The following is an 18,827-nucleotide window of genomic DNA, read 5'->3' as shown; positions in this document are numbered from 1 at the left end:
TGATTAGAGGTTACCTCGGATTCCTTTGTAACCTCGTGGTCTATTATACGCATTGCTCTTGGCGTGATCTTGGTTGGTAGACCAATCCTGGGAGGATAATAATGGCCTTTAATTTCCTCCATTCGTTCACAGTCTGTCTGAATATGGATTGGTGGAGTCCAAACTTTTTAGAGATGGTTTCGTAACCTTTTCCAGCCCGATGAAAATCAACAACTCTTCTTCTGAGGTGCCATGATACACTTCCACAAACATGAGTTGTGAAGATCAGACTTTGATAAATCACTGTCCTTTAAACAGAACAGGTCACCCACTCACACCCGATGGTCATCCCATTGATTGAAAACACCTGACTAATTTCACATTATCTGCTAATTATCTAAGTGAGATTAGATAATTTTCCGCAAATAAACGACCAAGTCTAATATTCTTGACTCATTTGTTTAATTTGGTTCTCTTTATCTACTTTTAGGACTTAGGAAAATCTGTGAAGAAATATTAAAAAAAAAAAAAAAAAAAAAAAAAAAAGGGTTCATAAACTTTCAAGCACCACTGTATGCTGCATGCTATTAAACAGAGATTAGTGGTTGCTTACTAGGTCTTTAAAGCCGATCCATCACGTCTATAGGAAAGCATGTTATTGTGCACGAAGAGCAATGCAGATTGATAAATAGTTTTGTGGAAAAGTTTCCATGTCCGTTTTCAGCATGACAGATTTGCATTAAAGGTGTTGTTTCTTCTGATCACTGAGGGTCCAGCTTCAAAACCCACTCAGTGATCAGCCGTTATCAGAGGAAAGCGCAGATAGCAATACATTTCCCCTGCAGCAGCTGGTAACATGTATCACATGCCATCAATCCAAATTAATGGCCGACAATAGAATACATGGATTTGGTTCTGCCAGAGCGAGAGATGGTCTTGCTAGTTGAGGGTGGTCTCTTTAGGATGTCCACATGCCCCAATAGGGCACATGGAAAGGGCTTGACTTCATAAGACAAAGCTTTTATGGTTTCATTCATACCTTCATATGAAAAACATATACTTTGTGCCAAAAACAAAAAACCCCAAAAATATATATGATAGCTCAGAGACATCAAGAGACAGTAAATCGGCTAGAACACTGCTGTACATATGAAATAAAATTAACTACTCACGATTTAGTAGTAAACTATTATGGACACCCAAAGGTGTCTCTGAAATGTTCCGGAGGATCTCTGAAGGAGAGGCTTCAGCTTTCTCCGATTGAAACGTTAATGTAAGTTGATAGACTTTAAATAAAGTGGACAATATCCAAATGAGGACTACTGAAAGCGTGAATAGCTGTATCTCTTCATATGAAAAGCCCGGTTATAGCCTATGTAAAGGGAAGTGTTTTATATATTTATATCTATGTACATGCGAGTGTAGATATATATTTATTTGTTCCTCCAGAAAGGTGTAGAGAGAAAGGGAGAACACATTGGACACATCCAATGCATTCACATTGCCTGCCCTTCCATCCCCCTCACCAGGTAATGAGACACCCTGGGAGTGAAAGCCATAAGAACAAATCCTGTATTTTCAGGAAGTTCCAACTGCTTGTCCCCCCCACGCCAGGTAATGAGATTCCATGAGGGAGCCATAAGCCCATGCCCTCCCCCCTTGCATGTGCATGAGTATGTGTATGTGATGTCACACAGATGTGCACAGACCAGGTATACAAGAGTCAACTGTCCCACACCAAGTCTCTCTTGTTTCCTGCCTCCATCAAGACACACCAACTCGGACCACATGAACCGCTAAGTATCCATGTGTAGCAGCAGGTAAACGTTGCGCACTCCCCCTCCTTACTTTATTCCTTTACCTGTACATCCCCTGGTACCTGTACATTCCCTGGTACCTGTGAACCCTTTCCCACTATTTACTGGTTACATAGCAACCCATTCCCCTTAACCCATTATCCTCCTTATTCCGTGTTAACCCTTTAGTGCACAGGGACAGTTATTGCTAGGAGGGAGTGGGACAGAAACAGTGAGAATGTGCATTGTATTGTAACGTAACTCATGTGTGTGTTTAGGTAAGTGGGTGGTGGTATAACATAGGATTGTGATACCGTGTTTATACTGTACTACATATAGTGTGAGTATACTCAGTATATATTAACTTGTTATATGTATTGGGGTATACAGATATTATACTGTGATCAATTACTGTGTTCTGTGTATTATGTGTAAGTGTGATTATTGTTAGTAATAAATATTACCCTTTATTTACTATACAATTGTATTACTGTACGGTCTTGTACGCTTACGTAGCAGCAAAGCAAGTAGATTAACGTTAGTATCAGGAAATGGTAGGGGAACTAGGCATAACCCTAGTGACTGATTATAAAGGAGGCAGCAATGGTGGGTGACACAAGCAAGTGAAATCCACCATTATACCAGCCCTTTAACAGCCTATTACTGTCTTTTGATATGACAAGGATTTTGAATAAAGCTGGTGGACTGAAAATCAGCCTGGGGCCTATGTTGATGGTCTGAATGCCGGTCAGGTGCATTATTATTTGTATTTGGGAAACTCTCGTGGAGCATTGACAATCACATGCTGCAGAAGGATTGGTGGTCCATATTTTTATCCACATGCATAATGGATCGGGACCTGGCATTGGACTATTGTCTGCTTATTTATACATGCACCTTACACCACCATTACGCTGCAAATACATGGAGATTGCATATAATGCATAGTAGCATAATGCCTTACCCAAGTATTCCTGGGCCTTAGCAAACAGATCAAAGTATACACTTTAGAACGGAGTTAAAGAGGACACGTGACCCTCACTCTTGTCATCGCTGAGGGTCCAGTGGTCAGACCCGCAGCGATCATACATTTATCCCCTATCCTGTAAATAGGGAATATATTTTTTTTCTCCTCATAGGACAACCCCTTAAAATTAAAAACAAATTATACAACTTTTAAGTTATGCATGCATGCAAAAATACAGCTATTGTTACAATAAAACAAAATACTACAGTTGTGAATACCTTTATATAAAATGCTCACTACAGAAGCCTTGGCTGTGCGCTCAAGAGTATGCAGATGAGCTTTGGGCCGGACTGGGCTTTTTAATGGGCTGAGGACTTTTGGAATAGGTCTTATAAAATTTAAGTCAATAGAGCCTTCATCATGGAAACAATGCTTACTCGCAACTCCTTTTGTGCTTACATTTACAAGGTCAGTATCTGGAGATTCACATATACCTTTTGGTGTTTCAGTTATATTTGATTTCAGTTTGGTTGCTTTCTTCTCTGCATCTCCACTTTGCTCTAAGATACGGCTAACATCTTGAATTTCTATAGCAGGTATGGACATATTAAGATTTTCAGAAGTAGGACTTCCACTGCATCTGTCAATTTCTATAAATGAATCAAGATCAATAAGATCGGAAACGTCCACAATATTATGTGTGTCCATCTCCTTAGAGCTCACTGTATCCAAAACAGAACATACAACCGGTTTACTTTCTATACTTCGCTTTGCCAGTGATTCGCTGTGGTCATCAACTGTTGAATTTGGCAGCTGTTCATTTAAACAAGCTTTCATGTCTACAACAGATACAGATTGAGACTCTTGTTTTGAGTCTTCTACATGCAAATCTTTGGTTGTAACATCTTTTATCGAAACAAGCTCACTTTGTCTCAAGTCAGTCTTTCGAGGACTGAGAGAGTCAGCATGTTTTACAATCACACATAGCTGGGTAGAGTCGTTAGTTCTGTTTCCCACAACCTCACATTGAATATCGGAGGCATTGGAGACCACTTGCTGTATGTCATCAGATGTTTTCTTAGCAGGAGAAAGTGTTAAATGAAGGGTCTCCATAAATGACCGTTTTAAGTCCTTTTGAATGATGTCCACTTTAGATTTTTTGTTTTTCTCGCTTACTTTTGAATGCAAATCTTTATCTTTGCTTGAAGACTGATGTAGGTCTTTTTCCCTCTTTTGCCCTTTATCCTTTCGATCAGGTCTACTATCTTGTTCATCTCTAGGTCTTTTCTTTTCATCTCTTCTATCACGATCAGATCTTTCAGTTTTATTTTCATAAGGCTTATTTCTTGATGCATTCTCAGAGTTGCTTGGTTTTAAGTCTTTGTTTCCATGTTTGGAATCACTGTACTCTGAAGAACGCTTATCCTTTCTTCCAGCATCAATGCTTCTTTTGCCATCACTCAGCTCCAATAACTTGTGGGAACCGTCATCCTTCAGGGTAGAAAAAGGTGTTCTTTTTGACGTTCGTGGCTCTTCCTTTTTCTCAGCTGCTCTTTGCCTAGATTCTGTGTTTTTTTCTTTTTCATATGCTCGGGACTCCCTTCGGTGTGGTGATCTTTCATTTTTCTTTGTTTTTTCTTTAGGGTAATCCACTTCTTTCAGCTGCGTTTTTTCTTTAGTGGAGCTTGAATGGGAATTATGGTTTTCTGACTCATTGCCAACTTCAGACTTTGATTTTCTGTTCTCCTGAGAGAATTCATTTTTTCCACATTTTATAAGTGATTGACATGCCTTTTCTTTTAAATCATAACTTTTATTTACTGAATTAGCAGAGCTAGCTTTGGGTTTTTCCTTTGTTCGATTTCGCTCAGTTTCCTTATTCCAGCTATCCATGTGAATTTCTTTCCTATTTTTAGCATTTACTTCTAAGCATAGCGGCCCCAAAGTTTCTTCTTGTGAACGGCATGCTGTGCTCTCCTTGCACTGCTTAGCAACAGGATTTATTGATGCACATCTTTGGCTACTTTCTATACAAGTCTTCTCCTTATCACAAAGACTTTTAGATTGCAGATTTATGGGGTTTTTTGCCAAACTTTCTGTACTTATGTTCTTTGGGAGGTCATCATTATTGGATTTTGATTTATTTATACTCAATGGTACTGGATTGGGTTTAAAACTATGGTTCTTCCCTGGAGCACCAAACCTGTAAAATTAAACATATTTTAAAACTATTATTTAATACGGTTACACACAAAATTATATAAAACTATTAAAAGTTGTCATTTCTGAACGAAGGACAGAGTTAGAACCATATTTTATTAATGATGTAAACATTCTATATATCTATTTTACTTTGCATTTCTTGGATGGCTATCCCATCTAAAGAAATACTCCTTAAAAGAGGTTGTCCAAGTTGGGGGCTGTTTTTTTTATACTGCTGACCAATCCACAGGATAGATCATCAGTAGGTTATCAGTGGGAGTCCGACCGCCGGACCCCGCACCGATCAGCTGTTGCAGCTGCCTCCAGGTGCCGAACAGAAGGCTCCGACCACTGTACAGCGGCCGTGCTGCAGCTTTTGTCCTATTCAAGTGAATAGGAAATGAGTGCAGTAACCCAGCCAAGCCGCTGTTATAGTGGTCAGAGACCTCTGCTTCTGGCACCGAACCCTGAATGGCAGAGCCAGTCGGAACAGCTGATAAGTGTGAGGTCCGGGTGTCTTAGCCCACCAATCATATACTGATGACCTATCCTGTGAATAGGTCATCAATATAAAAAACAGCCCTCAAACTGGAAAACCCCTTTAGTTCCAATATGCAATCGAAGAAAGAAACTGCAGCACTCAAGATAATCCAAAGAAGTGTATTTGATTTATTCACCAAGCATAAAAACACTTGCAACATTTCAACCCATCAAGCATGCTTGATCAAGACCCATTCATGGGTTGAAACGTTGCAAGTGTTTTTATGCTTGGTGAATAAATCAAATACACTTCTTTGGATTATCTTGAGTGCTGCAGTTTCTTTCTTCGATTGCATATTAATGGTCTCCCTTGGACCTGGGATTCTTTGCTGCGTGCACCACCCATATTTGGGGAGTTGTCCTTTCACACTGAAGAATTTTTTGTGGCTGTGCTGCTGTTTTCCTGAATACCCTTTAGTACAAAGCCATTTTTAGGCTTCAGGACCACACATCTGTCATATTTTTCATCTTGGCAACTAATAACTTTTTATTTTTGCATGAACACAATGTATTTTTTGAAGGACAAGTTGTCATTTCATACCATTTTGGGGTACTGCTACATTAGCGTTTAATCGTTAGGAATAAAAATTTTGGAGGGACAAAGCAAAATCATTTATATTACAGGTTTTAAAAGTTAGGGGGATAATTATGTGTGGGTGTTATACTATGGTGTAGTGGTTTTGGTTTTAATCTTATTTTTTGTCCGATAAATTGAACTTTTAAATTAGGTTAATTTTTATAAATTACAATATACTCATGTCTGTATATAGTGTACCCTCCCAGGACTTTACAATAGATTGCGGTCTTCATAGTGAAGACCGCTTCAGCGATCACGTTGCCAGGGATCAAGGGTACAAGGGAAGGTGGCAGGCCCTCTAAAGTAAAGCGGAAAAAAACCCAAAAAACAGCTATTGGGAAACCATACTTGGCAGCTAGAATAGTGGATGCTTTCAGCCAAAAGAAAAAAAAAAAAAAAAAATACATAAACTGTCCAATATTTTCTCAAACTTTTTCTTTGAATTGTTTACATCAACAATAAGAAACTATTGAAATCCAAAATAGCAACTTGGAAAAAAATTGCAACATTTGAAATTATTACCTCCGATTCAGTCTGTTGATCTCATCTTCTTTACGTGTAATTTCTACCCTTGCAGTTTTAATGAGGGCAGAAATATTCTTTTTTAAGCACTGATTTTCATTTTGCAAACTGGTGTTCTAAAATAAAGACAAAAAGATAATATGGAGTTAAAGATCACTATTACCATTTTGTATGAGCAGTATTGCAGAATAATAACCTTGAAAAACAAAACAAAAAAAATTATACAACAGTAAAGCAAATAAAGCTGTGTGTTAAACAAGAAAATAGATAACAATCACTTGCAAGCATAAAGCCATGATAAAACATATGATTGGAAGGGGACTGACTTCTGGAATCTCCAGAAAACTCAAAAAGACTTGTGCTATGGTTGGACCCCACAGATTCTATTTTGATCGCATGCCTCCTTGACATAAAAGTGACTTTTGGGACTAGATCGAGAGATCACCTTTAACCCCTTAATGACCACCTTTTCACATCGCACATCAAAGGGCTTATACAACTTTTATACAATATTTCAATAGTGGTATTATGGCCAAAATGAACATATTAATATATAATTGAATATACTTTCGTTAGCAAAGATACCAAGAAGCGGTGTTCTAAACTGCAGTCACACGATGCAATGGCCGCTGCACTGCAGTAGATAACTAATGGCGGATTTGGAGGCTGGCAGGTGCAGCGTTGTCGTGTGTCCTACTATGCGTCTAAAGGCTATGCTGGTCTTCCCATGCCTCCCCTCTCGGCATTTGTCTTCTGCTACCGCCCCCACCTCTATGGAATCCAGTATCTGATGCCCCCTTGATACTCGCTTGTCTTCTGCTTCCTTTGCATCCCACTGCTTTTAAAATCGTGTGTGTGATGACTTCACCCTGCCCCCCTCAGCTCGGTCAAGGTTTGTAAATAGGAGCAGCACACAGATCAGTTCCTTTATCCCTAGCTGCAAGGATAAGCTTCTTCCCTTCAATCAACTCCCTCGTTATCGAATTGACAGGTGGAGTGACAATACCAGCTAAACATTCTAAACACTCTGCATAGCACCAATCTCCTACTATTGTGCTTATTTGCTGCAAATTACGGCAAAACTATGCAATTTGTAAAATTGCTGCAAAATATCGCCATTTTGCCACAATTTGTGCCCCCCCAAAAAAAACAAAAAAAAACACGTTTTGAACATCATTTGTGAAAGTAGCCAGAGCCTGTAGTTATTCTTCTACAGTCGGCGTGTTCATAAGCAGCGGATACTGGCAGTAGGACGGAGGGCTAATAATTTAAAAAAAAAAGTTTTTGAAGCGAGGATTCATGGGAAATGCAGTTTCCCAGCTTCCATTCAAGCATAGGGGGACCGCCCATCATTTGGTAGTGGCACATTTAGCCCTTCCCGCCGAAGCCCTTTCTCAGATTTTCATTTTTGTTTTTTCCTTCCCACCTCCCAAAAGCCATAACGTCTTTAATTTTCTGTCGAAATAGTACTATGAGGACTTCATTTTTGCGGGACGAGTTCTAGTTTTTCGTAGCACCATTTATTTTGCCATGTAACGTACAAGGAAACGGGAAAAAAAATTATTTGTGGGGTAGGAAATTAAAAAAATAGCGATTCCTCCATGGTTTTTTGCACGCCGTTTTTACGGAATTCTCTGTGCGATTAAAACAACATGTTAATTTTATTCTACGGGTCAATAAGATAACGGCGATACCAAATATATGTCGTTTTTTCTATATTTTACAAGTAAAAACCTAGGTGTAAAAAAGAAAATTTATTTGAGGTCGCCAAATTCCTAGAGCCATAACTTTTTTTATTTTTCCGTCGATTAGGTGGTGTGAGGGCATATTTTTTGCAGGATAAGCTGTAGTGTATAATAATACAATTTTGGTGTACATGCGACGGTTTGATCACTTTTTATTTCATTTTAATTTTTTGTGGGAGATTAGGTGACCAAAAAATAGAGATTCTGGCATTTACAATTTTTTTTTTACGGCGTTCACCGTGCGTTTTAAATAATGATATATTGTAATAGTTCAGACTTTTACGGACGCGGCGATACCAATTATGTTTATTTATTTAATTTTTTACTATGCTCTAAGGGGAAAATGGGAAAAGGTTTTTTTTTAACTTAATATTTTAATTTTTTTTAAACACAAAAAAAACAACAACTTTATTTAACTAATTTTTACTTTTTTTTATTAGTCCCCCTAGGGGACTTCAACCAGTGATCGTTAGATCGCTTCCACGATATACTGCAATACTAATGTATTGCAGTATATCGTGATTCTGACAGGAATCTATTAACCCCTGCCGAAGGCAGGGCTTAATAGGTGTACAAAGATGGAGGACCTGGGGGACTTCATTAGGCCCCCTGGCAGCCATCGCCCCCCCGCGATCGCGTTGCGGGGGTAGCGATGAGCTGTTGGAGGGGGTCGCCCCCCTCTTTCTAACAATTTATATGCTGCGGTTGCTATTAACCGCGGCATTTAACTAGTTAAACTAGAGGGATCGCGCTCGAGCGCGATGCTGCTCCTTACTCTGAAGTGTCGGCTGTAACAAACAACCGACAACCGCATCGTATGGAGCGGGTTCACTCCGTGAGCCCGCTCCATACTTTCCCTACCTGACTTTGGCGTATGGATACGTCAAATATCGGGAAGGGGTTTAAACCGCGCCTCTGCCAACAATCAAAACACAAAGAAAAAATAAATACCAACACATGAGGAATTGGTAAGTGTTATAAATGGGCACACAGGTTTTAATTTTTTTTTGTTTGACAAGTCGGATAACCCCTTTAAGAGTACTTTACATGGCGCTGTGTCAAAAGCCTGGCACTGCAAAAATGCAGAAACCATGGCAGGATTTCAATGCTACACAACGCATTTCAGATGGTCGCAATGCATCCCCATGATTTGTATGTCCAACTAGATTTAGCCCCATGGTTAAAATTATAAGAATTTTGGATTTAGGCCCTCCATCCGCTGATTAGCTAGTCCCTATGTTGTAGGGTTTTCAAATACTAGCTTAAGCCATCCAACCTTGAATTTCACACTTTTCTACCTCAATACCTGGAGACACCAGGTAATAAATATGGTTTGTAGATATTACATTCACTCATGCTTGTTTGAATTTCTTTATATCAATGAAAACAAATTTGAGAAAAGAATAAAAAAAGCCTGGCACGGGTGTCCCACGCTGGCTAGAGCAAATGCCAGGCTATCTAATGACCGTCAGGCTACTGCTCTAACGTAAAAAGATCCCCTTAGCTGCAGTAGTGAATAGCGACCCCAGCATGTAAGTGATCGTGGGTTTCCCAATAGGGCCTAATAGAATGTCTGTCATTTTTATAATGACATAATGCACTGCAATACAGAAGTATTGCAGAGTATTATAAAAAGCAATCAAACAATCAAATAGGGAAGTCCCCTAGTGGAAAAAAAAAATAAAAAATAAAATATCGTCTAACCAAAATACTTAATTGAAAATTTTTGCATCTACACGTAATTGGTATTGGCGCATTCGTAACAACCTGAACTTCAAAACTATTACGTTATTTAACCCACACTGTGAACACCGTAAAAAGGTAACTAAAAAAAAAACAAATGCCAGAATTTATGTTTTCTGTTCATCCTGCCTTCCAAAAAAACTGAATAGCGATCAAAAACTCCTATTTACCCAAAATGGTACCAATAAAACTGACTATTCCTACAAAAAACAAGTCTTCACATGGTTATGCCTTCTGAAATGAGACGATGGAAAAAAAAAAAAAAAAAACCTTCAAAAAATTGCTTGGTCATGTAGGCTAAAATAGACCGATCACTAAAGTGTTAACTTATGGGAATTAAATGCCCTAAGAAAAATGATTACTACTTTGATTTACCTTTAATCTCCACGACAGCACCACCCTGGAGGGATTCCCCGCCTCCAATGGACAGGAAACAGCTGGAAGCAGTTTAAATTCCCCCTCCTCCTTACCCTCTCCAGTTAATACCGGAGACTTGATCATATGCAGTCTAAGGGTATGTGCACACGACCTATTTTCAGACGTAATGGAGGCGTTTCACGCCTCAAATTATGCCTGAAAAGACGGCTCCAATACGTCCGCAAACATCTGCCCATTGCTTGCAATGGGTTTTACGATGTTCTGTGCAGACGAGGTGTAATTTTACGAGTCACTGTCAAAAGATGGGACGGATGGACAATGGTCTGTAAAACTTTACGGACAAATCTAAGGTCTTGGTTGGACATTACATCCAATCTATAGTGTTTTAAAAAGGGTGTTTGGACTAGACCATGTCACAGCCTTACAGATCTGCTTAATTGAGGCAGAAGCACACTCAGTCCAGGAGGTAGAAACAGCTCTGGTTGAATAAGCTTTAAGCAGCAAAGGAGGAGAATTCTCCATGACTTTGTAGGAATGGGAGATCGATTCCTTGATCCATCTTGAAATAAAAATCTTGCTTGCCTTGTGACCTCTGTTTTTGCGATGGAACTGAACAATTGCTCCAGACATCTGAAAAGAGTTGGTTCTCTCTAGATAGAAGATTTATCCTCCCCTGACATCCAGTGTATGAAATTCTGCCTCCTTTTAATTTTTAGGGGAAGAGCAGAAAGGAGGAAGGGATATCTCTTGCGGACAACGAAATCTGGACACAAGCTTTGGAAGAAAAGACGGTAAGGGCTTTAGAATGATTCTATCTTCCAGGATGTTCAAATAGGGTGGAGAAGATGAGAAGGATTGTATTTCTCCAACTCTGCGAGCAGATGTTATTGCTAGTAGAAAAACCAACTTCAAGGTTAGGAATTTCAAGGAAGCATCCTGAATTGGTTCAAAAGAATGTCTGGTAAGTGCAGTCAATACTAAATTCAGATCCCAAGGAGGGACTCTGGAAACAATAGGGGCTGTCATACGAGAAGTTGCTCTGAAGAATCTCTTGACCCACGGATGGTCTGCTAGCCTCTGATCCAAAAATGCACTGAGAGCGGCAGTATGGACCTTCAATGTACTGGTTCTTAAACCGAAGTGGAGACCTGACTGAAGAAAATCCAAGATAGTGGATATCTTGGGTTGGAAAAAAGAATCAGTTGAAGAGGTTTGCTTCAGGAAGGATAGGAAGGTTCTCTAAACCCTGTGGTCACCTCCAAGATTAACCATTTTCCTCTTCAATAATGTATCTACCACTTTTTTTGAAAGGCCATTCTCAATCAACATGTTCCATTCAACATCTAAGCTGTAAGATGAAGTTGGTTCACCTCTGGGTGAAGGATTGGTCCCTGGAACAGCAAGTCCCGTCTTGGAGGTAGACACCAGGGGTTTCTTGAAACATCCTCAGCAATAGTGGAAGCCATGACCTCTTGGGACAATATGGGGCAATTAGAATAACTCTCGCATTCTCCTCCAAACACCTTCCTCAGTACCCTGGGGATGAGAGGGAATGGAGGAAAAAAAGCATATAGGCGTTTGCCCCTCCAGGTTTGAGACAAGGCATCTACTCCTGACGGATTGTCCTTGTAGGGCAGGGAAAAGAACTTCGTTACCTTTCTGTTCCTCCTGTCTGAGAACAGATCTATCTCTGGCTGTCACCATCTTCGGATAATGTTTTTGAATATCTGCAGATTTAGACACCACTCTCCTGGAAACAAGGTCTGTCTGCTCAGGTAATCTGCCACTTGATTTTCTGTTCCACTTAAATGTATAGCGGTTAGCGATAGGACATTTTTCTCGGCCCAGATGAAAATTTGTTCCGATACCCGACAAAGCAGGCTTCTCGTTCCTCCTTGTTTGTTCAGGTATGCTACCGTAGAGACATTGAGAATACTCAGATGTCTTTGCCTTTCAGTAGGCTCTCTAAGGCTTTCAGAGCTTCCCAGACTGCAGTTAGTTCTCTTAAGTTTGATGAAGCTCTTGATAGAGAGGTTCCAGGATCCCTGGATCTTGTTCTGACCTGAATGGGCTCCCGAACCGGACTGACTGGCATTTGTAGTTATGACTACCAGGTACCTCTGTGTGCACGGGACACCTCTTGATACATTTTCTTCTTGTGTCCACCGTATCAGAGATGATTATACCCTGAAAGGAATCCCCCTCTTGTGATTCCTGCTTCTTGTCCCAGCATGACAGAAAAGTGCTGGAGAATTCTCGTGTGCCTGGGCCCGTCTGACTGCTGGAATGTAAGAGGTTAGTAACCCAAACACTGACATGATCTTTCTTATAGAAGCCGATGTTCGAGGAATGAGGGCAGTGATCGTCTGGAGTAGCGCAACTCTCTTCTCTCTTGGAAGGAACAAATTCTGGACCGGAAAAGCCCTAGAAATACCTTTGATTGCTCTGGTGTCAAGTCTAATTATTGTAGGTTGATCAGCCAGCCCAGGGATGACAAAAGCTGTTGCATCGTCTTTACGAAGTACGCATCCTGTAGGTCTATTGAGGTCATGAAGCAAAAAGGTCTGAGCAGATTGATGGTGGAAGTAATAGTGTCCATCTTGAGCTTCCTATACTGGATATGTACATTCAGACGCGTCAGGTTTATTATCACTCTGGACCTCCCATTTGATTTGGGGACTAGAAATAAAGGGGAATAATAACCCTGGCTGTGCTGTGAAGACTGGACTGGAATCACCACCTGTTTCTGCAGGATTTCTATTTCTCTTTTCAACGCCTGCTAACGAGAAAAGGGGGTTAATATAAAATTCTCTGTGGGAAGGGAACTGAACTACAGTTTATAACCCCGAGATACAATCTTCAATATCCATGAACTTGAAGAAATCCCTGGCCATGTATGGGAGAAGAATCTTAATCTGCCCCCCACAAACTCTCCGGCATCATTGAGTATTTCTGGAGGGGCCTTCTCCGGCGTTGGCATTAAACATAAACCCTCTGTTTTCTGCCTCTGATTTTGCCATCTTGGATTGCCCGGTCTTTTCTTAACCTCTTAAAGAGAAGGTGTCATGATTTTATTTTTATTAAATTATATTGCTTTTAATAAAATATAAACAAAAATTGTATTTATTAGTGTTGAGAGGAAACGAAAAACACGGCGCCACATAGTGCAGGTTACCCAAGTGAAAATGGATAAATGAGAAGAGTGATGCTCACCTTGAAGCGATGCAAAATAAGCGATGGAAAGATAAGGTGCTGCTGCTGCCGGGACTCAAGGCCGGTGATTCAAGATGAACGACCGCAAATGATATGCTGGTTGAGCTGGAAAAAAAGAGTCTGCAAGGGCGCTGCTGCACACGGATGAGACCGAAGTAACAACTTCGGAATGATGATGATAAATGAATGATAGAATGATAATTGAATAAAATTTATTGGTAATATGACTACGCGTTTCAATGCCGTACCGGCATCTTCATCAGGTCACGAAAGAGAGCACAAAAATCACTGTTTAAATAGAATCTTAGTTTCTCTTACATTATTATACATTATATATATATTATTATATACATAATTTTATTGCTCTTCATCATTTTCATCTTTATTATTTCGTTCTTTACTTATTATCATTTACCGGCTGCCGACTTTAATATCGGCTTCATAGCGTATCATTATACCATACCAGATTTATTTGTTCACTAATTTCATATAAATTATTGTTACTCTCATTCTCTCAGTAATGTTCACAGTTATGTTTTTGCATTCTAAATTTATACATAGGACATCACTTTCTTCTAATTTCGTTGAGCCATTAATTATGTTTTACCGGCTTTTTCCGACTCAGCTCTTTAGAGTTTGTAAGGATAATTTTAATTGCCTCTCTGACATTCCTGACTATTGTGCCAGTATGCTGACCATTTATATATTTTATATATTTTCTTATATTCTTATACCGCATATTCGTAATTGTTTTATATCTTACATTTACACCAGCACCTATTTTTATCTGTTTATTTCACGGACAGCCCCTCATCTAGTTCTGCATCCCTTGCGATTTATTCTGTGCCACTAGTTTCATTGTTCTTATATCGGTTCCTAGTATATGTATTTTATCTTTCCATTTTTATCATTTTGATTATGTTTATTATGTGTTGTTCATTGTTATTTGTCATGTTTTAACCTTTGAACTCTGACGTCACTAGAACGCCCTGCCCTCGTTCACATTGGCGGGTTTTTTCCAACTTTAAGATTCTATTTAAACAGTGATTTTTGTGCTCTCTTTCATGACCTGATGAAGATGCCGGTACGGCATTGAAACGCGTAGTCATATTACCAATAAATTTTATTCAATTATCATCATTCTATCATTCATTTATCATCATCATTCCGAAGTTGTTACTTCGGTCTCATCCGTGTGCAGCAGCGCCCTTGCAGACTCTTTTTTTCCAGCTCAACCAGCATTTATTAGTGTTGTGACTCTACTTTTTACTGTATTCAAACTTTTACTTCTTTATGCCATTTTTTTTTCCATCTCTGTATGTCGATTAACAACAGAGATGTTATACGGCACATACAACAACATAGAGAATGCAAACGGGAGCCGTTCCATTCTCAGAAGCGTACACAGTCTGTGTGGGAACGGCGCATGCGCCGCACCCACACAGACCAAAACGAAGCTCGTTCGTAGAGCGAAATCCGGCGCCATTTTCATGTGGACCAAAAACTAAGATGACGATTCCGGCCGCGGCTTCCGGCCATATATTCAACGAAGCGAAGGAGCAAGGAATATGAGCGTAGACCAGCGGAGGCAGGAGCAGGTAATTTATGTTCGTGTGATACGGTCTGCTGGGCCCTGTATCTAATCCTCCTACACTGTGCAGTCGCTCAGAAAATGGCAGCACACAGTGTAGGAGGTTTGAAGACATTCAAACCCCTCCTTCTCCTGACACTAGCCAGAAGAAGGGAGGGGGGGGGGGATTGTGTGAGGACACTAGAAGAGAGAGTGTGTCCATCCCAAATTTGCAGCATAAATCAATGAGGTTGCTTTATCACAGTGACCATGCTGCAATTTTGGGAACTGCTCCCTCTAGTGGCCAGAACATGGAAATGTTATAAATTAGAATCTAATCCATATTTCCTGACTTGTGAAAAAATTAAAACAATGTGTAATTACTCAAATACTAATTGTTTAACCCGTTAGTGACCGCCAATACGCCTTTTAACAGCGACCACTAACGGGCTTTATTCTGATGCATGTGCCTTTTTACGGCACTGCATCAGGATGAGTAAACAGAGCATGACCTAGCAGCTGCCTGTCCGTTTTAATCCGACAGGCAGTAATGCAATACAAAAGTATTGCAGTGTATTATAAAAGCGATCGGAGAATCGCCTATTATAGTCCCCTAATGGGAATAGTAAAAAAAAAAAAAAAGTTTAATAAAGTTAATTTAAATTTTTTTTTTAAAAATATTGAACCCAGCTTTTCCCCTTACAAAATGCTTTACTATTAAAAAACCAAAATAAATTAAAAAAGTTACGCATATTTGGTATCGCCGCGTCCGTAACAACCCCCACTATAAATCGATTACATTATTAAACCACACGGTGAACGCCGTAAAACATTTAATAAAAAACTATGGAAAAATTGCTGTTTTCTGTGAATCCTGACTTAAAAAAAAATGTTATAAAAAAGTGGCATCTACTCCAAAATGGTACCAATAAAAACGACAAGTCTTCCCGCAAAAAAAAAAGCCCTCATACAACTGCATCGGCGAAAAAATAAAAACGTTACAGCTCTTCAAACATGGAGACAAACAAAAATTTGGAAAAAAAAAGCGTTTTTCCTGTGTAAAAGTAGTAAAACATACAAAAAACTATACAAATTTGGTATCGTTGCAATCGTAACAACCCGCTGAATAAAGTTAGTGTTATTTATATCACACGGTAAACGGCGTAGATTTAAGACGCGAAAAAGAGTGGCAAAATTTCAGGGGTTTTTCTATTCCCCCCCAAAAAAAAGTTAATAAAAGTTAATCAATAAATAATATGTACCTCAATATGGTGCAATTAACCCCTTAATGACCGGGCCTGAAAAGACCTTAAATGACCAAGCCAGATTTGTTAAATCTGGTATGTCTGACTTTATCAGAGAATAACTCTGCGAAAGTTTTGAATATCCAAGTAATTCTGACATTGTTTTTTCGTCACATGTTGTACTTTATTTTAGTGGTAAAAGTAGACGGATACGATTTGCCGAAATTAATTAAAAAATAGAAAAATTGAAGAAATTTTGTAAAAATTATCATTTTTCCCTATTTTTAACTGCAATATGTGACATATGTACATACATACTGTACAATTTTTTTATTAAATATATATTTCCATCGCTTTACTCTATTTTGGCAGCACTTTTGAAAAAAATAAAAAAAATTTAAGCAATTTAGAAGACTTACAAGTTTAGTAATAATTTTATACATTTTGAAGTACATTTTGTTTTCCTGCACCAAGCCAGGTTTTCAGAGGCTCATAGGTGTCAGAATGGTGGAAACCCCCACAAGTGACCATTTTGAAAACTACACCCCTTAAGGTATTTATTAAGGGGTGTTGTAAGTATTTTGACCCCAGTTTTTTTGTAAGAATTCATGCAAAGCAGGTGTAAAAAAAATAATTTCACTTTTTTCATAAAAGTATCACTTTGAAGACCGATTTCTTTGTAAAGCGACCATGAGAATGAAGAAACACACCCCAAAATCTATCACCCCGTTTCTCCTGTTTTCAAAAATGCCCCCATTGTGGCCCTAATGCGTTGCCTGGACACACGGCAGGGCCCGAAAGGGAGGGAGCACCCGAAGACTTTCAGGACACACGTTTTGCTTGAAAATGTTTCAGGTCCCATTACACATTTATAGAGGCACTGAGCTGCCAAAAAGATAGAAACTCCCAATAAATGACCCCATTTTGAAAACTAGACCCCTTAAGGTATTCATCTAGGTGTGTACTAAGTATTTTGACCCCACCGTTTTCGCAGGAAGTAATGCACAGCAGGTGGAAAGAAAATTTTATTTCACTTTTTTTCACAAATGTGTAATTTTAAGGTCAGATTTCTTGTACAGAGGACATGAGAATAAGGAAATGCACCAGAAAATGTATCACCCTATTTCTCCTGTGTTCAAAAATATCCCCATTGTGGCCCTAATGCGTTTCCTGGACACACGGCAGGACCCAAAAGAAAGGGAGCACCCGGAGGCTTTCAGGACAAACATTTTGCTTGAAAATGGGAGGATTCTACTTTTCTAGATTGAGAAATATATGTCCCTAACAGTTTCTACACCCTATGACTATGTCATGCTAAGAAAGCAGCTGTCCTGAAATCATGTCAGTCCATAGACATTATGTATATCAACCCGCTCTGATATATAGTAAGTTAGAGTGGGAAAATGTATTAAACTGTTGGCGGAAAAAGGCAATATATCCCCAAAAAAAGGAGGAAGAATGTATCCAGCTATGTGGAAAACTAGAGCATGTTCACAGGATGAAAGAAAATTTGTAGGGCCGTAATGACTTTATTATTCAAAGTAACTGGTCATACAACGTCTCTTTAGCTCCATCAATCCCTATATAAGGGACGAATGTGCCAAGTGACGCGGTACACCATAACAAGCCCCTGCCCGGCAAGGTAGGACGAATATATAAAGGGGCAGTGTCCCACACCGTATGTATAGATACAGTAAAGGACCACTACTCCCCAAATTAATGTCGCTATTTCTAGAAGTATTGTCGGGTGTAAGAGGTTCACCAAAAACCTGAACAAAACTGTAATAAAGCCCATAGGGTATTGATAAAGAACAGCTCGCTTATTAGAAATCCTCAGAATAAAAATAAAAAATTATGCCGTATCCCCAGTCAGTAACAGCTATTTATGGCAGGACATAGTCATAACGGAAAAGCAAATAAAAAGCTTTCAGGGCACAATTTTATCTTGAATGAATTTCAGGGCCTTATTCCACTTTATATAACTGGGTTATATCCCAAAATGACTCAATCTAGAAAAGTATATTTCCCTCCCTCCCAAAAGAAAGTGATTAAAAAAAGAAATCTCTAAAAGAACCCTAAATTTTGGCATCTCCTAAATATAAAGCGAAGCTGCTTCCCTAGGTGTACAGAAAAATAAAATCCTAAATAAATCCTGCATTTTAACTTTTATAGCTCACAAAAGAAAATTAGTAATGTGCGACGGTATGATAGATTTCAAAACAGGGACTTATGCATAGACCAGGGTTGGAAGGACAAGCGGAACAATAATATCTTGACTCACTTCACTGTCCTCGTTTACTGCAGACCAGACACCGTTTTTTGGGGTATTTTTAGTTCGGTGTTGAAGGGAT

General features: G+C 39.2%; 1 protein-coding gene across 4 annotated transcripts in view; it reads right to left on the bottom strand.

Annotated features, from left to right (window-relative positions):
* Positions 1-18,827, bottom strand: part of CASP8AP2 (caspase 8 associated protein 2) — an 86,059-nt gene that overhangs the window by 14,721 nt on the left and 52,511 nt on the right. For 3 of the 4 annotated variants that reach the window (XM_075862159.1, XM_075862160.1, XM_075862161.1), the window contains 2 exons: positions 6,584-6,699; positions 3,021-4,945 (listed from right to left, as the gene is read on the bottom strand). In XM_075862159.1, coding sequence (XP_075718274.1) covers positions 3,021-4,945; positions 6,584-6,699 — 2,041 coding nt within the window. The remainder of the gene's footprint in view (positions 1-3,020; positions 4,946-6,583; positions 6,700-18,827) is intronic. The other variant, XM_075862162.1, reaches the window with a different exon arrangement.

Source organism: Rhinoderma darwinii, chromosome 4 (assembly GCF_050947455.1).
Source record: "Rhinoderma darwinii isolate aRhiDar2 chromosome 4, aRhiDar2.hap1, whole genome shotgun sequence".
Classification (NCBI taxonomy): Eukaryota; Metazoa; Chordata; class Amphibia; order Anura; family Rhinodermatidae; genus Rhinoderma; species Rhinoderma darwinii.
This window is presented reverse-complemented; position numbering and strand designations above follow the sequence as displayed.